At 39.0% G+C, this 19,932-nt stretch overlaps 1 protein-coding gene across 1 annotated transcript; it reads left to right on the top strand.

Moving 5' to 3' along the window:
- Positions 1–1,387: 1,387 nt before the first annotated feature.
- Positions 1,388–18,067, top strand: mccc2 (methylcrotonyl-CoA carboxylase subunit 2). The gene is made up of 17 exons (XM_070904184.1): positions 1,388–1,519; positions 2,982–3,048; positions 5,305–5,389; positions 5,726–5,827; positions 6,154–6,281; positions 6,402–6,514; positions 7,375–7,488; positions 7,797–7,861; positions 8,638–8,737; positions 8,836–8,931; positions 10,132–10,204; positions 10,312–10,388; positions 12,218–12,284; positions 12,718–12,874; positions 14,014–14,128; positions 15,791–15,876; positions 17,377–18,067. Exons 1-17 carry the CDS (start codon positions 1,388–1,390, stop codon positions 17,492–17,494), a joined length of 1,695 nt encoding a protein of 564 aa, XP_070760285.1. The 3' UTR covers positions 17,495–18,067.
- The last annotated feature ends 1,865 nt before the right edge of the window (positions 18,068–19,932 follow it).

Below are 19,932 nucleotides of genomic sequence, written 5' to 3'. Positions count from 1 at the left end.
GCATGCTGATAGAATAGGTGGAAGCGTTGGAGGAGAAAGGCCTCTTAAAACTAAATGAACTAAAAGCTCTTGGTTTGAATGCTCTTCAGCCCATACTCTGCCAAATGTACTCTAGCTTGAATAAAGCACTCGGGTCAGAAGGGATGTTTTTTGAAGCTTTTAGGCTAACTCTGATTCCCACTTAAAACCAACTTTAGTTCCCATTTCTAAACGAGACAAGGCCTTTTCTCTGCATCAGTTTCAGTGTTACTGTAGCATGTTACAGTGAAATTTAAAATTTCTTCTACACTTTTTGAGACACTTGAGATTGAATGTTAGAGGAGGACTGTATAATACATTTTACAATTTACCAAGGTAAATGCTGATGTTCAAATCTTCCACCCATGGTGGGTCAAAAAAAGAAACCTAGAGGAATCTCTCTGCCTTCAAATAAAGGTAATATGCATTTGCATGCATACATTTTTTAAATTTCAGTTCAGTTCATAAAACAACAAAAAGCTCTCGCCAAAGTATAAGTATCTTCAATGAAGACAGCTTCTTTGATTTTGGGGTGTGTAATGTTCGTAAAATCCACATGATGGCAGCATGGATCTGAATAATGATCTCTCTTTTGTTGTTTCATTGCTCGTTTTCTAACATAAAATTAATTGTGAATGCATTAAAAACCTTGCACTTTAATTGATCTATTAAATCATAATTGATATTTCAATGTGAGAAACCATATTTTGGCATGTATGCTATGGATTCATATTGATTGATGTATTTTTGTAATCATGATTTGAGCCTGGCATGGAAGATGTACCTAAACACGGAGGTTCATTTTTGACCTTGGGAATAGTATTTTGACAAAATAATCTTAACTCAAGCTCCACTCACTAGCTACTAACTTTAAACTGCACATTATTCATTCAAGGGATGCAGTTGAAAGCTCCAGAAAGAGCTTGTAAATTGACTTTGAGATTATTTTGTCAAAGGTTTTTATTATATTGGTACAAATTTACACAAATAAATTAAATAATCTCTTTCTTCCATGTAACCATGCTTGAACTGATCCCTTATTCATGTCCCATCTTAAAAAGAATGGCATTGCTCCCCTGAGCACATGTAGACAGTTTCTGTAAACTAACTATCACTATGTCACTCTGCCTTTTAATTTCATTTAATTATTATCTTATTGTCTAATTATTCCTTTTTTACTTTCTCTATTTATCTGTACTGCAACACCTGAATTTCCCCTCTGGGGATAAATAAAGGCTTATCTTATCTTAAACAGCAGGTGGCAATGTGGAGCTTCACGCCTGCTAACATTAACCACAGAAGAAGATCATTGCTAGGTTAGCTAGCACGCTAGCAAGCTGCACGTAGTTAGTCATACGTGCGCATCAAAATGCTTCTCCAGACGGTCAGACCGTGGTTGCTTCGTTGCAGGAGTCTACCTTTGGCTTGCACAAGGTCTTACTACGCCGATAAAGTAGCTCGACTCGGCTCTCAGCCGGATAAACAGTCTTCTGAATATCAGGTAGGCTAGCCTGTTGCTAATCCTAGTTAGCCAAACAGCAACGTTACTATTCCACTCGCTGCTAATGTCAACGTTAACTGTTCAACGAGGTGAGGTTTCTCACCTGACAGGCAAGTGTAAAACCACACTAAGGTCAGCTACTGTTGACAAGCAGACTATAGTTTATTTAGTTCCTAAACCACGCAGAGGCTAATTCCAGCCAGTTTACTGGCTACAAGAGGTCAAAACCTTGAGCTTTCATTGTGCTCAGCCAAGGTCTTAGCATCAAGACAGCCGTATTTTTGGTATTTGTCATTCTTCATGTCACAGGGTTTCAGCAGTTTAGATCCAGCCTTTGCTCCACATGTCGTAAAAGGTCAGTCCGTGACTTTCAATCCTGGTAGAGTAGAATAGTCCTGCTCTCAAGTAATACTTTTTACAGTTGAGACTTTTAATCAATGGGACCATATTGTATACAGAAAAAAAGTGAAATACATAAAGGGGAAAATCTACCATAAACAACACGTGTTATTCACTGTAACCTCTGTCAATGACCAGTTAGGCATCAACATCACTTATCATTAGAAAATCATTAAAATATAGGAAATGTTCAGGCCAAAGTAGGAGAAAATGCAAATTAATGATGCTAAAACATTATTAAAGTTTGAGAATCATGAGATTTAATGATTAAGAGTGTTGGGTTGAAGTCATAATTTAATCATTTTAATTATAGGGTGCATTAGTGTAAGTATTGGTACATTGTGTCCACATTCAACAACGATCAATTCATCCTTGCTGCTGATAGGCAACACCAAAAAATGTCACTGGATGGCACCACAGACACATTTTCTTTTTCCATCTTAGAGAAAGACTTGTTATTATGTTCTTGACCTTTTTCATTTCCTCTCAACAAATTCAGTTTGATGAGTGTTGAGGGGGTAGTTCATTTCTCTATTGCAAATGGTTTAAGAGCTGACTTTAACAATTTAATTAGCCCCATAATCATAACTTGTACTATTTTGTAATGGGGGGAAAAAATCTGTCATGATGCTCGCTCACTCAGACGATGATTGGGTGTTATTGCAAGCTACAGCAAGAAGGCTGTTTTCAGTTAAAGGCACTGGTCTTGCACATCATTTTCTTAATTTTGGTTGTCTTACTTGGTATTTGGAGGAACTAATTATGTGGCAGGTTACTGTTGAGTGGTACTTTTGATAATATTGTTAATTATGTATTTCTGTCATTAACAGTTAATGATAAATACACAAGTGTTTGGGAACTGTCCCTCTACTCACTTCACTCTTTCAGGCTTGGTTGTTTTATATATATGACTTTTACGCCATCCTACCAGCCTGTTACCGCAGCCAAACTTACCTCTATCATCAGTTTCTTAATGGTGCTATGTCTGCCACAAATTGTCATCCGTAGAAATCATATAACATGACAACAAAACAAATGTCTATATGTGCTTCTTGTTTTTCAGGAGAATTATGAGCGAATGCAAGTTCTTGTTGATGAACTGAAAAGCCGGACAGAGAAGATTAAATTAGGTAGGCGTGAACACATGATGGACTACACACCACACTAAAGTTAAATTCATTGATACTATTGGATCTTAATTAACTTGCTTCGATTGATAGAGGGTGAAAGACTCATTCCACCCAAATGCACTACAGAGTGTCACAGGAACTCATTCCTGCCTGTGGCCATCAAACTGTTCAACACCTCCCTTTGAGTGTCAGACTCAGAATAAACAGACTGATTCTGGACTTATTTGACCTACCAGTGCAATATATATATATATATATATATATACAGTGCATCCGGAAAGTATTCACAGCGCTTCACTTTTTCCACATTTTGTTATGTTGCAGCCTTGTACCAAAATGGATTAAATTCATTTTTTTCCTCAAAATTCTACACACAACACCCCATAATGACAACTTGAAAAAAGTTTTGAGATTTTTGCAAATTTATTAAAAATAAAAAACCTGAGAAATCACATGTACATAAGTATTCACAGCCTTTGCTCAATACTTTGTTGATGCACCTTTGGCAGCAATTACAGCCTCAAGTCTTTTTGAATATGATGCCACAAGCTTGGCACACCTATCTTTGGGCAGTTTCACCCATTCCTCTTTGCAGCACCTCTCAAGCTCCATCAGGTTGGATGGGAAGCGTCGGCGCACAGCCATTTTCAGATCTCTCCAGAGATGTTCAATCGGATTCAAGTCTGGGCTCTGGCTGGGCCACTCAAGGACATTCACAGAGTTGTCCTGAAGCCACTCCTTTGATATCTTGGCTGTGTGCTTAGGGTCGTTGTCCTGCTGAAAGATAAACCGTCGCCCCAGTCTGAGGTCAAGAGCGCTCTGGAGCAGGTTTTCATCCAGGATGTCTCTGTACTTTGCTGCATTCATCTTTCCCTCTATCCTGACTAGTCTCCCAGTTCCTGCCGCTGAAAAACATCCCCACAGCATGATGCTGCCACCACCATGCTTCACTGTAGGGATGGTATTGGCCTGGTGATGAGCGGTGCCTGGTTTCCTCCAAACGTGACGCCTGGCATTCACACCAAAGAGTTCAATCTTTGTCTCATCAGACCAGAGAATTTTGTTTCTCATGGTCTGAGAGTCCTTCAGGTGCCTTTTGGCAAACTCCAGGCGGGCTGCTATGTGCCTTTTACTAAGGAGTGGCTTCCGTCTGGCCACTCTACCATACAGGCCTGATTGGTGGATTGCTGCAGAGATGGTTGTCCTTCTGGAAGGTTCTCCTCTCTCCACAGAGGAACTCTGGAGCTCTGACAGAGTGACCATCGGGTTCTTGGTCACCTCCCTGACTAAGGCCCTTCTCCCCCGATTACTCAGTTTAGATGGCCGGCCAGCTCTAGGAAGAGTCCTGGTGGTTCCGAACTTCTTCCACTTACGGATGATGGAGGCCACTGTGCTCATTGGGACCTTCAAAGCAGCAGAAATTTTTCTGTAACCTTCCCCAGATTTGTGCCTCGAGACAATCCTGTCTCGGAGGTCTACAGACAATTCCTTTGACTTCAGGCTTGGTTTGTGCTCTGACATGCACTGTCAACTGTGGGACCTTATATAGACAGGTGTGTGCCTTTCCAAATCATGTCCAATCAACTGAATTTACCACAGGTGGACTCCAATTAAGCTGCAGAAACATCTCAAGGATGATCAGTGGAAACAGGATGCACCTGAGCTCAATTTTGAGCTTCATGGCAAAGGCTGTGAATACTTATGTACATGTGATTTCTTAGTTTTTTATTTTTAATAAATTTGCAAAAATTTCAAAAAAACGTTTTTCACATTGTCATTATGGGGTGTTGTGTGTAGAATTTTGAGGAAAAAAATTAATTTAATCCATTTTGGAATAAGGGTGTAACATAACAAAATGTGGAAAAAGTGAAGCGCCGTGAATACTTTCCGGATGCACTGTATATATATATCTTGATATATATATAGATAGATATATAATCAATAAAGTATTTCTCATTCTGATAAAAACCCTAAGCTCTTTTACTGTGTGAGTAGATATTTTCAGTGCTGAGACTCTGACTTTGAGTAGATTACAGTGTATAACTGCAGTGAGTTTCATGACAGTTGATACAATAAATTGTAAAGTAGTGCATACATACTAAATGTTCATCTTAGTTTTAATATGTAGGGTTTAGGTTTGTGGTTTGGGTTAGGATCTACACTTTGACACAGGCTAATTAGTTGAAAATCAACACTGGACTATCCAAAGTGTTGCCAAATTGTTTGCTAACATGCAATTTATTTTTATTAATCCAGGTGGGGGAGAAAAAGCCAGAAGACTTCATACTTCTCGTGGGAAACTCCTGCCCAGAGAGCGTATAGACAGATTGCTGGATCCAGGGTAGCATCATCTACTTCCATCTTTGGTTTTGACAGAATCAAAATTCATGGCTGACTCACACCCAGCAGACATAAGATAGATATAGTGCTCTGGTTTGACGTCATTGCACAACCATGGCGCAGGCAGTTCTAATGTCTGATGCTGTACACACTTCCCTCTACACTGGGAACAGGAAAAGGAGGAAAGCATTGCTTTCATCTTACTGTTGTACACTCGTAAAATAATCATGCTTTCATGCTCAAAACATTGAACATCTCAACTATAAAGGTGTTATTTTAAACTGCAAGCCAAGACATTTCTCCTCTACTAGAGTTTTTTGATTTGGTTTTCTTGCAGGACACCTTTCTTGGAATTCTCTCAGTTCGCAGCATATGAATTGTACGGAAAAGAGGAAGTCCCAGCCGGCGGAATACTTACTGGGATTGGGCGGGTTTCAGGGTAAGCGCTATGAACACCATTTGGTGTTCACCTGTTAATCTGTCACAGTGTGAGATCTTAAATACTTGAGAACATATATTTTGATCAGAGCACATATATCTGCTAAAAACAGGAAGTCACTATCTCTGCCTCTTTAAATGCAGAATACAAAAGGCACAAAATAAAGATAAAAAAAGATGTTGATTACTAATTACTTTATAATTACATGGGGTGTTAATTTCATTTTTGTGACTTGAATTAGCTGTTTGTTTAATTTCCAACAGGATTTCACTTGAGTAATCCTGGTGCACCTGACGACAAATTTCACTATTTTTTATTTCTCGCAGGGTGGAATGTGTTATTGTTGCAAATGATGCTACTGTCAAAGGGGGGACATACTTCCCAGTTACAGTGAAGAAACACCTTCGTGCACAAGAAATAGCCCAGCAGAACCACTTGCCATGCATTTATTTAGGTGAGTTTTTCTATATTTACGTTCATCACCAGACCAACATATAAATATGAAAGTCATGTTACAGAAAAAGACAGAGAGAGAGCTCTCTAATATATATTTTGATGTTTTTGACTCCTTTAGTGGATTCAGGAGGAGCCAATCTACCCAGACAGGCCGATGTCTTTCCAGACAGAGATCACTTTGGACGCATTTTCTACAACCAGGCCAGGCTGTCTTCAGAGGGAATATCACAGGTGACACTTATGTTTAGTTGATAACATTGTTCACATGTTGATCGTATAACACAGTTGGAGCATCTCCATAATATGCTCGTCTACCTTGTCCACAGTAGCCTATTGTTAACTTGGATGATATATTTGTTGTGTTTGTTGATGCATGGATCGGTTCTTAGAAGGGGGTTGTCTGAAAAATTATACCTGAGAGAGCAGCGATGGTAAATTTAAATGAACTGCTCTGCTGTAGGTCATTCATCTTTCATTGTCTGCAGGCAACAAAAATCCATCTTGCTATTGACTTTTGAAGAAGAGACATCCTTGTGTTTAAAAGCAAAACAAAAAGAAGTCACGTTGTGTGAGAGCTGATAAATGAGATGGGTGTTGTAGAGAAGTCAGGTCTTGCACTCACATCTCTCCAGAAGACCCAGGGCTGATAAACACAGCTGAATATATATATATATATATATATATATATATATATATATATATATATATATATATAACTTCACCAAACTGAATGCCCATTAATTCATGCTAATATTGTCTCTCCCTCCCAGCCATATTTAGTATTACTGCCAGAATTACCACTAGATTGCAGCATTACAAATTAACAAGTCCAGTTGCCAGTGCCCATTACATTGTTGTTAATTGCATTGATGAATCAAATCATCATTGATCACGGCCTGTAAGGACAGGGCCATGATTCAGCATAAAAGCAACACTGAATCTGAATTCCTAAATGTGAAGCCACAAACTTTCTTGAAGCTAAGTTGAAAATGGGTTTTATAAAATCAGCCTTTCGTTTGATATCAGAGTCATGTCTTCAATGCCAATCTTGGATGTCCATTGTTAACGTTAGACGTTCTTGACTCTTTCAGGTTGCCGTTGTGATGGGCTCCTGCACTGCTGGAGGAGCGTATGTACCTGCCATGGCAGATGAGAGCATCATTGTGCGGAAGCAAGGAACCATTTTTCTCGGAGGACCTCCACTGGTTGGACAAATATTCGTTGTTAAATTGTATAAGAATAGGATAGGAAGTTGGAGCATCAAGTTGGCTCATAATCCTGTCAGTGGATTGGTGGTTTATATACCAGGCTATAGGTTTAACCAACATCATAAATTAAACACAATAAATAACTTACAAATGGCATGTACTTTTTGTTGTAGTAATAAATTGTACAGTAAATAGCAACCCGTTAGCTACTACTAACAGTTCTTAAGGGTGGCGAAACATACTTCACTGATATTGTGTTTGTTGTTTCTGTTTGTTTGAGAGTCTCTGTGCTTTTGTATTTACAGGTCAAAGCTGCCACTGGGGAAGAAGTGTCTGCAGAGGACCTTGGTGGTGCAGATCTTCACTGCAAGTATGAAATAACAGTATTTTTCATTGCATTGCATTTATGGGTGTTCAATTTCATGTTTCTGCTTTTAGAGAACTAAAAATTCATTAGGCTGTTGTCCATGGGAATACTATGACTCAGCCCTAAAGTCCTTCTGAGTTAGATCAACCTTCTTGGCAAAGCATGACTCTTAAGAGTATTGTTCACAACCATAAACCACAGCCTGTATGTAGGGTATTAATATCCTGCCGTATAAAATGTAGTGCAAATATTTTCCAGTGGTGCCATTTACAAGCTGGCTCTACACAGAGTGGATTGTTCTCCTTTTTGAATTGTGTAATGTCATAGACAATACCGTAGTTGGGATTTGTTTTTCACTCTAGAAGGAGCATAATTATACGCACATCAAATGTAGATGCAAGGCTATTGGAAATCAGCACTTTGCCAAAATGTTTTTGACCCGACTGGGATTGAAACGGTGTTCATTTAAATACATTTTCTGGTTTGGAGTCAGTGTTCAGGCATTGCTCTTTTCATCATTTGTTTTTCACTCTACATAGAGCTCAGTGTTTTTATAACACAACAAAACAGGCAGAAAAGGTCATTAGTCCACATTTACAAATTTAAATAATTTAAATACTAGTAGTTTTTGGAAAAAATGAATTTATGCTTAAAAAAAAAATTGTATGTCATTTTATTTCAATTACATTGATGAAACACATTCTCCTATCTGTTATTATTTTTAAGTTATCATTTACGGGCTGCTATAATTTCACAGTGATTTGTTGCTTATTTTACAGAAAATCTGGTGTGACAGACCACTATGCTTTAGATGATAACCATGCGCTCCACTTAGCAAGAAAGACAGTGAGAAGCCTCAACTACAGGAAAAATATTGAGGTCAGTCCAATGATGACAATCGTTAACGATCACCTTTAATGTCCGTCAAGTTAAGCCGTTTGTCTCTCTGTTGACATGGGGTCTGTGATGTTTTTCAGGTCACCACAGAACCTACTGAAACCCCTCTCTACCCTGCAGATGAACTCTATGGCATAGTTGGAGATAACTTGAAACGCAACTTTGATGTCCGAGAGGTATTTGTCCAATTTTCCTGTACATTGAGTCAAAGGGGCAAGAAGTAAGGATATAGGCTGTACCTCAAGAAGAAATGCCTTCTTGTATTTCCACAAATTATTTGAACATAATGACACTCTAATCTAGAACACTTGATATGCGACTGCATGGGACTATATAATGGTCCATTTAATATCATTCCTTAGCTCTGCTCAGACAGCTACTTAGATCTAAATTTGCCTTGATGCTTGATTTAATGTGTGTTTAGCAGAGCATTGTCATTGTCAATTGAATTGATTTGTTATAGTATTACTATCAGAAAACAAGATTTATAGGATATTGACACACTGCACCTCTGTCTTAAACCTGGCAGAAACCTGGCTTTTGCTTGTTCCGAATGCACTGCAAACAACTGTCAGGTCTCTCTACCAGGACCTGATCGATAATGGACAGCCAGCATCAATCACTTTGCTTTTGCTCTCTCTGGCAGGGCTTGCCAGATGCTCTCATTTGGTTTAAAGCCTGTGCCTTTGATTCTTGATGTAGACCCAAGAGCAAGAATGACTGCTAACCAGAGATTTCAAACTGTTTGTAGTGTAGAACAGTATTGACAGTCCATTTAGGATGCAACATCCACTGGCCGCTCCCTCCTTACAGGAGTTTTTGTATTGTAACAGGCTTTTCCGACACAGGGAACCCTTAAATCACTTAAGTAAAAATTGCTGTGTGGTGATTCTATATTTTTCTAATTCCTATGAAAAGACCAAAGCCAACAATGAATTGATCCTATTAACAAGTCTGTGTAGCCAAAAACTCAAAAACACATCAATGAGCCACACTGTTGCACTTTGTGACATGTTCCTTCATTACCATGAACATGATCATTGTAGTTTGATTGAACAGACACCGTCCTGCTGCTCTAAACACTCTACCACCACCAAATCTGTGGCTGAAAATATCCCCCGAAGAAATGCATTATTTACTCCTGTTAGAGTAACTTTTGCTAAAAACTACAGTGCCCAGCTGTTTTAGGAAATTACTTAGCCTTTTTAAAAAAAATAAAGTATATATTTGTGGCCCATTTTGAAAAAGTTACATCTTCAGTAGGAATGAATGGACTTTATTTACAATAACAAAAATATAGGATATCACCAGCATTATTCTGTAACACATCAGAACATTATGTTTAAAACAAACAAAGAAAAAACATTTGATTGCAGGTCATCGCCAGAATTGTAGATGGCAGTAAGTTTGATGAGTTCAAAGCTTTCTATGGAGACACACTTGTTACAGGTACGTGAAATAACATTTGTCTTCCATTTCTACAACCCAGAGAATTATGTTTTTTCTGATGGAATCTACCAACCTTATCGTTTGACTTTCAATATGTACCTGTTCAGGATTTTCAAGAATATTTGGTTACCCTGTCGGAATCATTGGCAACAACGGAGTCCTGTTTTCAGAGTCTGCGAAAAAGGTAAATATCCTTTGTACCCAAAGATGACTGAGTGTTCTCTAAAGACTGAGTTTGGATTTTGTAAAGTCTGTTCACAGTACCTCCACAGTGTTATTAGAAAACCTAAAATTTGCCTCTGGCGTCACAAAACGTTAAGACTTATGGCACAGCTTTGATCCTGTGATGTTATGAACAGAGAGGCAACACCTGTGTAAAAAGCTAAACCTCGAGATTGTATTGAATTTTTAAAGGAGTAAGCATTGTACGGCAACGTGTCTCTCAAAATGTCAAGGACTTTTAACACAATGCTGAAGCAGTTCAGTTAGTGTTCGCCACAGAGATTTACTGCTTGCAACACTGACTCCCAATATTTCTCTCTTGAGGGAGCTTTAGTCTTCATAGATGGTTTGTACTGACCTTTCACAGTCAAGGCGCTGAGTTTCTCTTGTACAATAAGCTCTCAAATTGCACTTGTCTAGGCCATCTCATGAGTACTCTGATGAATGGCATTGTAATAACATAGCATTTAGAGAAACCATGGACAAGAGACAATCATAATTTTCATTCAATATAATTCACTTAATTTGCAAGCCAGTCTGCTGTGAACAGAGCTGAACTTTACACAGGCTTAGGAAAGATGAGGAGCTGAATTTGTGATTATAGACTAATGCGTTTTTCAAACACATTTTGAATTAGATTACAAGCTTGACCTGAAAAAAGAAAAGGTTTCTTTTTTTCTGTGAGGTCTCAATATGACAGTATAAGCATTGGTTATCTCATCAGTGTAATTACTGCCAAAAGGGACTGACACAGTACTTCAGACAGACACAGATGTGGAATAGACATGCTCAGAGAGCATATCCAAGAAAAATCAATACAGCACCTGCATTTCGAAATGCGTTTTTGAGACACGCTGTCATCACTTAAGACATGCCCAGGTTTCTATTATGCTAACTGTTATATTGTTAAAAGCTTTTCCCAAGGTATATGTGTTTGTGAAAGGGAGAAGTATCAGAGAAAAGATTAGGTTTCTGTTGTTGAGCACGCATCTGGGAGCAAACTGATGGATCGTTTTTTAACCAAGTGACAGTTTCAAATAGGCAGCCGTCTTTCACACTGTCTCCAACTTCTGTTTACACTTTGTAACGCAAGGCAGGATTCTTCATTGAAAGAAAACCGGCAGAGCTAACTGCCAAAATAAAGAAAACACCTGAGTAATTCAGCAATACAAAGTATATGGAAATTAGGTGTCTCCATACAGTGCACAGTCTTTTGTGCCTGTTTTCCTGTGCAGTAGCTTCTGGCAGCCCTTGTGTTGTGCAGTGCATTTGTCTGGCAAGGCTGAAGGCCATTCAGCTCCTTTGTATTCAAGATCTAGCAAATATAAAGCCAGTGTGAAGCCAGATGACCTTCCCCCCAAGTTGATAAATTTCTGTCCTGACTGGTCTCGACTCAGATGAAGATGATGATAAAGGTGAGGCCAACTGCTCACAGACACACTTAATGAATGGTTTGATTTGGCCTTCCAGATCAGCCTCCAGCTTCTTGTGAAAGCAGAAACTCCAGATGTGATCCAGTGTAGTTTGTGTGCAACAGCTCAGACACTAGTCGAGCACCTCAAGCAGTTCATCATGTACACGTGTGTGCTTTGATTATATTCTCCATTACATATTTATGCAGCCATTTCTCTTGGTGGTCCATTTGCAAGTTATGATGCCAAGAAAACCTATTACCATATCATTTTATTTTAAAGTAGTAATAGTACATGTCTGTGTTTTTTGTCCTCTGGGCAGTTTTTCTGTAGCAGCAGGAAAATACTCTATTCACTGAATATTTGAATTTCTTTTCAGGGGACGCATTTCATTGAATTATGCTGCCAACGAAACATCCCACTTATTTTTCTCCAAAACATAACAGGTCAGTAGGAAATCTTAACATCTGCGGGTTGGGGATTATTGACAGTTTGAGATTTTGTTCTGTTGTGTTTTTATTTTCTCTTTCTATTTCTCCGTCAAGTTGTGAAAACTATAATGGATTTATTATATATTTATTAATATTTAAGTAGTTAAATAACTGAAAATACCATGTTAGTTTTGTGTGCTGTTGTAATGGGATTGAGTCACCTAATGACCTCTGTATTTAATACAAGCCAGTAATTGCCTACTGCAAAATGATATGTGATAAAAGACAAAGTAATAACATCACAGCACAAACTGTGCTCAACATGGTCTTACATTTTACCTGTTAATTATTGATCATTTATTTTTAACACACCTACAGTAGACGCTGTCCCTTGAGATCACAGCACACAAAGTCAACCCAGTTTTTATTTGCAATCTCTCCATCTTAGGCTTCATGGTGGGTAGAGAGTATGAAGCAGGAGGAATTGCCAAGGATGGAGCCAAGATGGTCACTGCAGTTGCCTGTGCCAATGTACCCAAGATTACTGTTATCATTGGCGGCTCCTATGGTGCAGGGAACTATGGCATGTGTGGCAGAGCCTACAGGTATGAAGAAGTTAATGAGTGGTCTGTGTTGAGTGAAATGACTGCGCCGGTAGCATCACGAATAGAAGCCTGGCAAAGACCTGTTACATAAATATGGTCATTAGCTGTGTCTGAGTTGTTAGTGCATCATTTAAGTGTACAAAATGTACTGTGCTTGCTGCTCAGTATGTGGAATAGTGTGCATCAGATGCCCGACGATTTTTACATTCAGGTGGAAGTGAGTTTCAGATGCTAAAAACAAACTCCTCGCCGCTTCATGTTCAGTATTTTTTTTTGGATAATGTCGCCGGACAGTATTGATAAAACAGAGAATTACGGGATGGTTTGGATTGTGTGAGCTCCTTACTTAAGAGTAATGCAGCGATTTAGCATTGGACTCCGAGAACATTGTCAGACTTGATGGGGGAAAAAAAGAGGATCAAAGTCGATGCAGCAAAATCAGATATTTATTTTTTTCATTTTTAAACTTACAGTCTTCTGTTGAGGCACTGTTACACTGTTGAGGCAGTTTATCAGATTTTGTGCAGCTCCCACTGGATTCACAAATGGGCTTTATACAACTTCTCTCATGTGTGCAGTAGTACTCCCCAAGACCTGTAAACAGTCTTTAATGTGTAAAATCAGTGAAGTTCTCCTTAAATATTTGTGTCTGCTTGTGTGCACACTCATACCTTTCATTGTAAAATAGTACAATTTGCATATATTGTGTGAATAGTTCAGACACAAGCTATTGACGGTGTTGAATTCAACCTTTCTCATCTGTGTCTCACTCAGCTCTGTCTCCTTTTTGTTTTCCATAAATTTAAATACATTTAGACAACTAGTGGCAGGCATTCTCTTGTAAAATTGAAATAAGCACAGATAATTTAGCATTTTGGAAAACGTATGCTTGCACTCACCTTTGGTTGGACTTTTTAAATTATTTAGTATTACCCAAGTGATATTTAAGCTCTCATAAATCATGTTTTGCTGTAGTTGTCCTCATATTATTAGACTATTACTAGGGAGTATTAGATCTTGATTAATGCTGTTTCTGTTTTTTGTTTTGGTTGTTTATTAGTTGTTCATCTGTGATTTAGCTGACTATTCTGGCTCGACAAACACAAGCAAATTGACACTTTGTTATTTTCCTATCACAGCCCTCGATTCCTGTACATGTGGCCAAATTCCCGAATCTCTGTAATGGGCGGTGAGCAGGCAGCCACTGTCCTGGCCACCATCACCAAGGATCAGAGGGCACGTGAGGGAAAGGAGGTAATGGTTCACATTAATCATCCCGTCTGCGCTTCACTGGATAGACTTAAATTAGGTTTTGTGGATTTGCTGCCAAAAGCATAAACATAATGAAAGGCTCTTTTCTTTCAGCAATTGTTTGACATTGCACTTATACAAGGATAAAATTATATCAGTGTTAAGTGTTACAGTGATGACTTATCATCAAATGGCTGTAAAATAATGTGTCAGGTATGCTGTTATGGGTGTATTAAGAGTGCATCAATAGCTTCAGAATGACACCTCACACCAGTGCCCTGATGGCAGGCTGGTTTAGCAATGTATAGCATTAAAAAGGCTGAAAAGGTAGCAAAAACGAATCAAATGTTCTCTTTTTTTGTAGCTCGAGCCAGCAGTACCATGCAAAAAAAAAAATACAACAAAACAAAACTCATGAAGTAGAAAAGTCCCATCTGTCACTTCTTCTGCCAATTCATCGACTGGACTTAAAGTCACAGCAAAACAGCAGTCAGAGCGTCTTTATCTTCTGTAATGTGACGTATTTCCGAGTGAAGTGGAATATGTGGGTGGGGGGTAATTAAGAGAGGGATTTAAATCACATCCTTCACATTTGATTGGAATGATCAAAAGTGGCCTTGGCTTAGCGAATACTGCAGCAGCCGCCACCCACACCTCTGTCATCCATGTTATTAGATCAAAAGATGGGGGATGAGGGAGAAATTAATAAATTAGACCTCAGTCTTGCTCAAAGCTTTACCCACTGACACACACACACACACACACACACACACACACACACACACACACACACCTCTGACCCATGATGACACTCTTCTAGCTACTACGACCCACTAGCTAAAACCTAAGTTTGGCTTTATATGATTGGCAGGGTTAGCTTGTCGCCCCAAATCACATTTGATTGGATACATTTATGTATACGCCCCTGAGTTCAAGATGAGTCATCAAGATTATTGTAAAGTTTTAAGAGGAAGAAAAATGAGAGAGGTTTTGACTTTAAAAATAGTCAAAAATTATTTGTGTAATATATATTTGCCATATAACAAGAGATATCTGAATAGTTGACACAATGACACAGGATTACATCTTGGAAAATGTATTTTTTATTTCACTGTGTCTTTGTCCAACACTCAGTTGCCAGTTTACTTGGTCTTCCTGGCTAAAACCAGTGCAGTCTGACACAACAGCCCCGCAATGAATCAAAACGTATGTTCGTATGTTTGCTAAAACTGTTTTATTCAACTTTATGGTTATTTTGGAGGCTGTAGTTTGTGTTGCTGTTTTATATTGAGAGGTGTGTCTAATATTTGCAGTAGTTCACCCCATTTATATCAAACAGAATAGACTAAAAGCACTGAAAAGCTTCACAGCATTGACTTAATGTTTTCATTATTTTCAGAAGGATTGACTCAGTATTTTCAAGCCAAGGAAACTAACCCCCCTCACAAATGAAATTGGCCATGTGCTTTCAGCTGTACAGTTCACTATGCCTTGTACAGTTCAGACAACCTTTAAAATGCCTTTGGCACAGGTCCTTGTTGCCTAATTCTGCATTAAATGCAAATGACTCATTAAATGCAAATGACTGTAAACTATTTTCCTTTCTGCAGTTATCTTTGGCAAACCTACAGCACCACTTCTTTTGTTTTAACAATTTATTCACAGTTCACAGCAGAGCAAGAGGCTGCCATGAAGGAACCAATAGTGCGGCGGTTTGAGGAGGAAGGCAGTCCGTACTACTCTAGTGCTAGGTGAGTGTTGGTCATGACACATCATACTGTATGTTTCAGGCAGGTGTGTGATAAAATGATGCACTGAAAGGCAGTAAGTCATAGCAGTTTAATACTGTTACTGAGAGAACATGCTCGTAGTGGAATGATAATATTGGACAGAGGTGGACCACCGACAGGCCATCAGCATTTGCTTCCAATTTATTTTTAAATCATTTTAATGCACAATGTGCAAACCACAGGAAAGACTCTTTCTGCACAACGAGTGATGCTGTGATGTATTTCAAGTATATTCCTTCTCCATTAGATGTCCTGTTGTTCTGCTAATATGAGCCATCTTTGCTCTTCATTTAGCCCTCTGGGCTATATTTATTTTGTATGTGAGCAGAGCGCACATCAGATGATTCAAACTAAACTTGTGTGTATATGTTGAAGTTCCGGGAGACAATTCAAATGTTAAAATCAGGTTGTATATATATTTATTTAATCAGGAAAGGGCCTCACTGAGATTGACAAGAAAAACAAGAGAAATCTTTTCTGTACCAGGCATGATCCTGTGGATGCCTCTATGAATAGAGGCTATTCACACATTTATTGTAGAGATGATACTAGCAGGAAATGGAGATACTAATGTGTTTTGCCAAGGGGAAGAATCAAAACTGTTGATGACTCCACTGAGTCAACAGAATTTGGCTTTATTGACCACCAATCGAGGCCCCATTAAAGACACTGACTAATAATGATCACAAAGTAAGTCAATAATGTATGAAACCACTTGGATGGATGTGGGGAAATTGTAAGATAATAATATAACAAGTAAAAAGTAAATCAAGGGATTTGTGTTATGTTTTTCAGAGGAGGTTGTTGGGTTGGATTATAGCCATTCGTATGATGTGCAAGTGTCACAATTATTGTAACTGATAATATCATTTTTTTTTTTTTTTTTTACCTTTTTTTAAAAAAAAATCTCTAGTAAAACTGGAAGATGAGGGGGTGGAGACATTTCTATGTCCTTCTTACTTGTAATCGTAAATATTACAATGTATTTCCCTTATTCATGTCTGGAAGAATCTTGTAATACGATTTCAGACACCCCTAAAGTGGACCATACCATTTCTTACCCTTGACGTTAGTTAAACGTCTTGTCTGCCTGCCTCACTCCCATCATTGCAGTGGCTCGCGTCCTCCGCAAGCCAATGGGGAGATGCTGTAGGTTAATGTAAGTAGCTACCTTCAGAGTTTGGGGAGTTTTTAAGTTGTGCGGTATGTTCCCCATGAGCTGGTGTCATGGATTTGATTTATCATCATCTGCAGACTGCAGACAAACAAGATGCAGTAAGAATTGTCGCTGAAGCACGCTTCTGCGCTGTACTGGGTTTCTTTTACGCTCGAGAAAAAGTTGCCCCCCTGATTGTCATTGTGTATTTCGCATTTCGCTTGTGCACAAGTACTACAAGAAGCATCAGATGAGTTGATATGCCGCCGTCTATTAATGTGATGCACTTTGATGTTCTTTTACAGACTGTGGGATGACGGGATTATTGATCCTGCTGATACTCGTCTGGTTTTGGGACTGAGCCTCAGTGCAGCACTGAATGCACCAACGAAGAAGACACGTTTTGGAGTGTTCAGGATGTAGTGCTCATTTGGCTTGTAAAGGAGGTGTAGACCTCAGACCTATCTGTCAGAGTTGGACATGTACTGTACTTAAACTAGTCTTTGTAGTTACTTGTGAGGTGTCACCTGATTAAGAGCAACAAACACAGAAAAAAAGACGAAAAATCACTTAAGTAGAATCACACAACCTTGGATCCATGGGGATGTGATTGGATGGTGTGCTGTTGTGGGACATTTCCACTATTAAGTTGTGCCTTAACTGTTACTTCACCAGTGTAAATGCAAACTGTACTAAACTGTTTCCTTCCCGTTTTCCCCACTTTCATGGATTGGGTTTTTTATTAAATACTGTAAATGGAGACTTATAAAAATGTGTAAACATACAAGTGCTGTCTTTTTATTCAGGACCATTTAGTGGTAACTGTACCTGATAGAGGGATATCAGAAAAATAATCTTCATAAGGGGGCGCTGTTTAGCTATAAATATGTGATTGGCCACAGTTGAGAGGGATGGTAGGAGCACACTCACATTTTTCAAGCTAAATGCCTTTTAGATGACACATAATGGTGTTCTGGTATTGACAGAGGAGCTTTTTTGAGGCAAATCATAATAAAATAAAATTTTTGAAGATGTCTAAGCTCAGTGCAATTATCTCTATATGCCACAGAGGAAGAGTGCTTAACTTAACCAGCTGGCCACTCTCTCCCCCCCTCTCATTTCTGTTTAGTCAATTTATCTCTTTAACTGAACATGCTGCACACAGTTGGTGTGCTCACATGTTGGTGTAGACCATCTGAGTTCACTCTGGCAACAAGTTACATTTTTTCCTCCATAGGACTTTTAGAGGCCAAGGATTAGGTGCTGCAGTGGATTTGAATGTTTGAATGTCTTCCTGTGAAGCCAGCTGGTTAAAATGCTTTACCGGAAGCCCTTCATGCTCCTCTGTGTGTGACTGTGTGGCTGGTACACTGAGGCTGTGAAGAGCCTCACCTTAGGGAGAGCAGAAATAACTCGGGCCATGCTGTGTGTGTGTGTGTGTGTGTGCCACCCCCACACACATTCTCCACCACCTCCTACCACCAATTTTTTTAAACTGGTTTGCTGGTTATGCTTTCATCGTCTTACACCACATGTCACCTCGGGAGGTATTACCAAACAGCATGAAATGGTTTTAAAAGTTTAGATTTTATAGAAAGTTGCCAGAGATATTGTGATCTGATGATTCAGAGAAGCTTTGTCTCATACACGTTGTCAAGGTATGTGATAAAAGAAGTAGACCAGGGAGAAGTCAATCTGGAGTATTTATGGCGATTTATGATTTTACTAACCTAACCCTTTCTTGCTGACTGGGATTGCTTTTAATTGCAGTAATAATCACTCACTGGGTGGCTTCCAGGTCTCCTTTTACAGAAGGGTGAAGTTGCCCTTTTGTCTGGCCAGAATATCTGGCAAGCTTTCCATCCGATGTTGAGTATTTTGGCTTTGAGGTCGCGCAACTCTTCACAAGGAGGATGATGGCATTCTCCAGCGTACACTGGATTAAAAGGCGATCAGGACAGGTTGCCAGACACACGGACAGATTCTCTCATTAACAGCTATGTTCAGTCAGTGTGTCTAAACTTGAATGTCTCAGGACCACTGGAGGAAGCAGAAGCCACTGGAAGAGGCTCAAAACCATCAATTCTGCATTCAAAAGTATCAAGTGTCAAACGGGGCACTAACCTTTAGAGCAATGGTTCCCAACCAGGGGGTCCCAACCCCCATCATGGGTCACCAGAGCTCCATGGGTGGTCGAGAAGCCCTCTTGATTTTAAGGGTGTAAGAATTTTTATATATATACAGAACATAATATACATGCATTTCATTAATTTCAAATCATAATACGGACATAGAATTGTGTTCGGAAAAATCGTCTGATCCACAGGAAATAGTCTGTTCAGAATTGTATACAAGTTGCTAGTTTTACGCAAACTTCATGCAGGTATTAAGTTCTCTATATAAGTTAATTGTACAGTTAATTATTCTGTGCTGTTATTGTTTTTTATGCAATGAATATAATGAAATATACATAAAAATATATGGAAGGAAGTCAGCTACTTTTTCCCCTTTTTTTTGTATGTGGGTGGAGGGCGGTTGGGGTCGTCAGTGTACATACAATGGTAAAATAGGGGTCCCTTAAGAAAAAGGTGGGAACCACTGCTTTAGAGGGCCGCAAGACTTTTCATACATTTTGTGACCAAGTCGTGTGCATCTTTTAAAGTGTCATTATAGGGATAAATTGTCTCTACAGCCAGGCCGTTCCAGTCAGATACAGTGAAGCTGCACTCTAGCTGAGATCATTATTGCAGTACTTACTGGTGAGGTCAGCCGTACACGATGGATTGTTCTGCGTGGGTCGTGGTATCCAGGGAATCTGGAAATCTTTACAACTTTGAAGAAACATCCAGAGTAAACTTGCC

Source organism: Enoplosus armatus, chromosome 4 (genome assembly GCF_043641665.1).
Source record: "Enoplosus armatus isolate fEnoArm2 chromosome 4, fEnoArm2.hap1, whole genome shotgun sequence".
NCBI classification, from domain to species: Eukaryota; Metazoa; Chordata; class Actinopteri; order Centrarchiformes; family Enoplosidae; genus Enoplosus; species Enoplosus armatus.
Note: the sequence above shows the minus strand (reverse complement) of the source record. Positions and strands in the feature narration are given on the sequence as shown.

What these genes read in the sequence shown, in the direction of transcription:
- mccc2 (XM_070904184.1), top strand. Translation starts at nt 1,388, where the DNA reads ATGCTTCTCCAGACGGTCAGACCGTGGTTGCTTCGTTGCAGGAGTCTA. An exon ending in AACAGTCTTCTGAATATCAG is followed by an intron (nt 1,520 to 2,981) that starts GTAGGCTAGCCT and finishes CTTGTTTTTCAG; the next exon opens with GAGAATTATGAGCGAATGCA. An exon ending in TGGAGACACACTTGTTACAG is followed by an intron (nt 10,205 to 10,311) that starts GTACGTGAAATA and finishes GTACCTGTTCAG; the next exon opens with GATTTTCAAGAATATTTGGT.